General features: G+C 48.0%; 1 protein-coding gene across 1 annotated transcript in view; it reads right to left on the reverse strand.

The window, feature by feature from the left end:
• The window catches only part of zgc:158766 (uncharacterized protein LOC100009641 homolog), a 42,763-nt gene extending 39,813 nt beyond the window's left edge, over positions 1 to 2,950 (reverse strand). The window contains exons 1-2 of the mRNA XM_034288909.1: positions 2,911 to 2,950; positions 2,720 to 2,751 (exon numbers count right to left, since the gene is read on the reverse strand). Of these exons, the coding sequence (XP_034144800.1) occupies positions 2,720 to 2,751; positions 2,911 to 2,935 (57 nt within the window). The 5' untranslated portion in view covers positions 2,936 to 2,950. The remainder of the gene's footprint in view (positions 1 to 2,719; positions 2,752 to 2,910) is intronic.
• Between the last annotated feature and the right edge of the window lie 3,437 nt (positions 2,951 to 6,387).

Here is a 6,387-nt window from a genome sequence, read left to right on the forward strand (position 1 = left end):
TCACATCTTCAACATGAAACCAATCACATCAGTGTAACACTGAATAAAGAAAGGTACTATAATCGTTGAAACTGTACTTGCACTCACAGGTCCAGTTTTGCACAAGTGATCCCTGATAGGACAGAGAGCAACGCCCAGTTCAGGGGGGGGTCTGCCACCACAACTAGACCCCCCCACAACCACAGCCTGACCCCTGCCACCACAATCAGACCCCCCCACCACCATAACCAGACCCCCCCACCACCACAACCATACACCCCAGTCACCACATCCAGACCCCCCCGACACAACAATCAGACCCCCCCCACCACCATAACCAGACCCACCCGCGACCACAACCAGACACCCCTGTCACCAAATCCAGACCCCCTGCCACCACAAGACCCCTCCGCCACCACATCCAGACCCCCCCACAACCAAATCCCCCACCACCACACACGCCCACCATCACCACCACTTCCCAGACAACCACACCCCCCACACAAACACAATGAAAGGTATCACCTGATCCCCAGCTATTCCACGGCACAGGCTCGAAAACATCAACACAACATGTCGTACAGCAGAGCCAGGCTGCCCCCCCCCCCCCCCCCCACCACCACCACCACCAGGGAGAATGACAGTCTGCCACCTCAGTGGGAAAGCTGCCCCTCCCCCTGGTCTGATACCACAGAATAACTCAAGCACTACCATCTCATGTATGGCACCCTATTCCCTTTATAGTGCACTACTTTGGACCAGGCGGTTATTCACAGTAGTGCCCCACATAGCAAATAGGGTGCTATTTAGGCAACAGCCAAAGATTATAGTTGGGTCCGCCCTCCTCCCCTCCTCTCAGCCCTGGTGGTGTCATAGAGGTGTCATGTATTTTGGGAAAAGTGATCTCTGGAATTGATGACCCTGTGAAATAAGGCACAAACACAGCTACACACACACAAACACTGTCCACCACTTTGAGGCGTTTAAAACCTCCACGTTGATAATGAGTACGGAAACAATGGGACAAATCCAGACCCGACCTAATGTGCACGGGGCTCCGATGACATGGGCTCTCTCAACCCCCAAAAAACAACTCAGGGGAGACCCAGCTGTTCTGAGAACAGCCCCTCCACAAACATACACACACACGCGCCAGTGTCTTTTACTAAGAGTCGCCACCCTCAGATAGAGTGGGAGCCACCTGTCATGACCCCTTCATGTACCTCCACCCCCTGGTGTGCGGACGTCTCAGCCCCCCCGCATTTGGGAACACAAAAGCCACTGTCTTCCCAAGTCGCGCCAGAAGCACAGGTGGCAGGAGGAGGCAAGGTCGAGTTACAGCCCTGTCTGTTCCCACCGGCGACCTAGTTACAGCGTACAGAAGTGTGCTACCTCCGATCAGCAGCGGCTAAACGAAGTTCACTAGATAGGGAATGTGGTTCCATTTGGAACACGTTGGTGTGGTGAACTGGCCAGGAGAAAAGGAGAGGCAGCACAGTATGGACTGACTGACAGGTATGATTTGGGATGTGCAATGTTGCGTTTGACATCAAAACATTCCAGACATCCGTTTGAGGCCTCTCAGTCTCGGGAATTTTACAATTCAGTATCTTCTGAGGAAAGGAAACTACGACAGCTCCTCCTCATAGCCGGGGGGGAACGTCGGTGCATTGCGTAGCCGGGGGGGAACGTCGGTGCGTTGCGTAGCCGGGGGGGAACGTCGGTGCGTTGCGTAGCCGGGGGGGAACGTCGGTGCGTTGCGTAGCCGGGGGGGAACGTCGGTGCGTTGCGTAGCCGGGGGGAGATCTCTCTCATATGATGGGTCACAGGTTCTGGCCAAACACAACATTCTATTACAGCCTTACATGCACATAACCACCCGGGAGGAAAGATGGTAAAACGACGTAACGCACTACGCCTTACTCAACAGCCAATGTGCATAAGACAGTGGATGTCCTGCATAAGCAGACATGTTTTTTGTAAACGTACTTCAGACGTTCTCAGCCCGGGAGAGACTTACCAGAGTAATTATGGGGTTAACAGTCTGGCTCAAGACCAGAGCAACAGATTTTTCACCTTGCCAGCGTGGAGATTAGACACAGCCGCCTTTTGGTTCCAGGTCAGATGCTCTAACCGCTCCGTCGCCCTCAGGTTTTGGACCCTATCACACTCAGAGGAAGCTGTCCACTTGATAAGACGACTGCCACAAGGACACTTCCGACAACACTCTTAGCTAGACACATGTAACCCTGCAAACCTCTTATCTTGGATGGACGCGACAGAGAGCAACAACGATGACCTTATGTGAGAGAACTGTAAAAGTGAGGTGAGACACAAGACACACGGATGATCGCCTAACTTAACCATATACTTTTGGTTTGTGTCACCTCAGTGAATAACAAGACATCAAATAACATTGAAAATCCTTTGAGCGCCGACCCACAGCTAATGAATCAGACAGACAAAACGTTCAGTGCATAGGCCTAGGCATCTAAATTACATGAGTGTGTTTCTATCCATTTCCACAGAACTAATGTTGGCCTAAAAGTTCGCTTGATCACTAATTCGCAAGCACTCGGAATTACAACACCTTCAAAGACAACATGAACAATCACTCCTACAGAATAGACTTGTCTAAACGACACACAGATAGGTTGCAAGCCTAACCGAAGCCAAAACTAAGCTGACTTAAAACTGCTGTTTTGAATCCCGCAGCCATAAAGAAAATATTACCACTTACCTTATTCAATGCCCCTGCTTTGAAGTCCCAGCCTAAAACAACACATGGAGTTGAAGGCTGGCGGAGGGAAACTTACTCTGCCATGCTGAGCTGACACTTGTCTAACTATCTAACTTACCCAGAGAGCTGAGGGCCAGCCCCCTACAGCCCCCCCCCACCCCCACCCCCACACAGAAGAAAATGTAATTTACCTTTTAAAAATACATCGATCACCATGACCTCAGCTGAGCACCTTATTTTCCTATTTTTCTGCAGGTACACCACCTCATTCCCCAGAAATCCCACAGGGACATGCCAAGCTCCCTATGTGCGCACTTCTAGTGTTAAGGCCGGGCAGGCATGTTCCCTGCCCCCTCCAGGCATCCTAATTCTTCAGCGGGGCGTAACCCAGCCGTCTTATCTGGCCCCATCTCCTCCCATGTGTACACTGACTGTTAGGGAGGGGGGGTGTGTGTGTGTGTGGGGGGGGGGGGTCTGAGTGCACCCCCTTTGCCCCACCAGAACACCACACAGGAAGAACCTTCGGTTGTACAAATTCTAGCCTCCCGAAGCTCAGTTAACCCTTCCCGCCCTCATCATACTGGTATATATGAGATATATGAGATATATTAGATATATTAGATATATTAGATATATGAGATATATTAGATATATGAGATATATTAGATATATGAGATATATTAGAGCGTTCTGCAGGGTCTTAGATCCAAAGTGACGTGTGCGTGTCATGGTGGTTCCGACAAAAGCCAAGTGAGTGTGACCACGGCTACGTTTCGGTGGAAGTGCATGTGAAGACAGACTGGTGTGTAAGAACACGCCAGACATGAGGTAAACTGTGACTGTTGATTCACCTAGACACCAGCACATCGCCCAGGAGGCTCGTACCGGAAAATCAAAACACGTCAGCGACACAGAGCTGAAGCAGCACACGCCTACTGGGGAAGTTTGACCTTTCTACACATGGCCTTATTTTCAATCTTTAAAGGTCAAACCAAAATGTCATTCATTGTTTTAAACTAATTCCTCATTGGCCTGTCTGGGGACCATTTAGGGTTTAGAACTGAACATTCTCCTCCAGCTGGCTCTGGGATTTAATCTAGCAACCTTTCGGTTACTGGTCAGATGCTCTAACATGACCTGCCTAGAAAAATCTTCTCATTCACAAAACATGACAGTAAAAAACAGTAAGTATCACCTACATGAGCAGAACAGTAACACTAAGGCCAAATGTAAAAAATGGGAGCTTCCCCTTTAAATACAGACCAGAAAAATCCCACACCAGTCAGAGACCTGCTCTTATCTCTTTGTTAGTGTTGCAGAGCAGCATATGTCTACAGCATCAAAGACTAAAAGAAGCATATCAGCCAACAATAGGACAAAAATAACTAAGGCTAAAAGGTGGCAAATAACTGACCCACAAAAGTAAATACCTCTGAAGACAATGCTGACACAGTCAAAGCCTGACCTCCCTGAGCCTCTCTGACTCTCTTTGTGTCTGTCCCTTGCCTGTCTCTTTCTCACTCTCTCTAGCCTCTATCTTTCTCTTTTCACCTCTCTATCTAACTCTACTTCTCCCCTCCTCTCCACCCAGCCCTTCCATCTCACCTTCCTCCATCCACCAGATGTCAGGTTGCATTGTCACATGGATTATAAGCAGCATTCAGTGAACACCTCCAGGTGTGCATTCCTCTGGGCCTCCAGAAGCGAGGTGGGAAGCCCCTCCTCTTGGCTAATAAAACCCCAGCATTTCTCCTAAAGTGCTCCTATTCACTAAGAACATCCCAAATGACACCCTATTCTTTGTACAGTGCACCAGTTTTGCACAGAGGGGCATGAAAGCAGAACATTATATAGGGAATATGCTGACATTTGTGAAATATGGGTGCAATGGAAAGGAGAGAAAGGCTGTAAATCACAGTGGAGCACTAGTTAACTGGTTTTTTAAGCACTAAGTAAAATAAAAAAAGCAAAGTCATGACCAACAGGAGGCAACATATGAAGTTATGTGAGTTTATTTGGGGATCAGTATCCCTCAGAATATGAGCTCCACAAGGGTGTGTGCTCTCGCCCCTTGACTCATTGTACACAAACCACTGTGCCTTCCAAAAGGCACCATGCTCAAGTTTGCGGATGACACCACTTGTCTGGATCAGACAAAATAATCTGGAACTCAGCACAGACAAAACTCGGCAGATGTGGCTGTCTTTAGGAAATGACTCACCTCAACCCCTTGAGAATGAATTCAGATATATCATTCATATATATATATACACAGTGGGGAGAACAAGTATTTGCAGGTTTTCCTACTTACAAAGCATGTAGAGGTCTGTAATTTTTATCATAGGTACTCTTCAACTGTGAGTGACGGAATCTAAAACAAAAATCCAGAAAATCACATTGTATGTAATTAATTTGCATTTTATTGCATGACATAAGTATTTGATACTTCAAAAAAGCAGAACTTAATATTTGGTACAAAAACCTTTGTTTGCAATTACAGAGATCATACGTATCCTGTAGTTCTTGACCAGGTTTGCACACACTGGAGCAGGGATTTTGGCCCACTCCTCCATACAGACCTTCTCCAGATCCTTCAGGTTTTGGGGCTGTCGCTGGGCAATACAGATTTTCAGCTCCCTCCAAAGATTTTCTATCAGGTCTGGAGACTGGCTAGGCCCTCCAGGACCTTGAGATGCTTCTTACGGAGCCACTCCTTAGTTGCCTTGGCTGTGTGTTTCGGGTCGTTGACATGCTGGACCCAGCCACATCCCATCTTCAATGCTCTTACTGAGGGAAGGAGGTTGTTGGCCAAGATCTCACGATACACGGCCCCATCCATCCTCCTCTCAATACAGTGCAGTCATCCAGTCCCCTTTGCAGAAAAGCATCCCCAAAGAATGATGTTTCCACCACCATGCTTCACGGTTGGGATGGTGTTCTTGGGGTGGTACTCATCCTTTTTCTTCCTCCAAACACGACAAGTGGAGTTTAGACCAAAAAGCTCTATTTTTGTCTCATCAGACCACATGACCTTCTCCCATTCCTCCTCTGGATCATCCAGATGGTAATTGGCAACTTCAGACGGGCCTGGACATGCGCTGGCTTGTGCAGGGGGACCTTGCGTGCGCTGCAGGATTTTAATCAATGACGGCGTAGTGTGTTACTAATGGTTTCCTTTGAGACTGTGGTCCCAGCTCTCTTGAGGTCATTGACCAGGTCCTGCCTGGTAGTTCTGGGCTGATCCCTCACCTTCCTCATGATCATTGATGCCCCACGAGGTGAGATCTTGCATGGAGCCCCAGACAGGGAGATTGACCGTCATCTTGAACTTCTTCCATTTTCTAATAATTGCGCCAACAGTTGTTGCCTTCTCACCAAGCTGATTGCCTATTGTCCTGTAGCCCATCCCAGGTCTACAATTTTATCCCTGATGTCCTTACACTTACTCTGGTCTTGGCCATTGTGGAGAGGTTGGAGTCTGTTTGATTGAGTGTGTGGACAGGTGTCTTTTATACAGGTAACAAGTTCTAACAGGTGTAGTTAATACAGGTAATGAGTGGAGAAAAGCTATAGAAAACATATAGAAAAGCTAACAGGTCTGTGAGAGCCGGAATTCTTACTGGTTTAGGTGATCAAATACTTGTCATGCAATAAAATGCAAAAATGTG

This window comes from Esox lucius, chromosome 20, assembly GCF_011004845.1.
Source record: "Esox lucius isolate fEsoLuc1 chromosome 20, fEsoLuc1.pri, whole genome shotgun sequence".
Taxonomy (NCBI): Eukaryota; Metazoa; Chordata; class Actinopteri; order Esociformes; family Esocidae; genus Esox; species Esox lucius.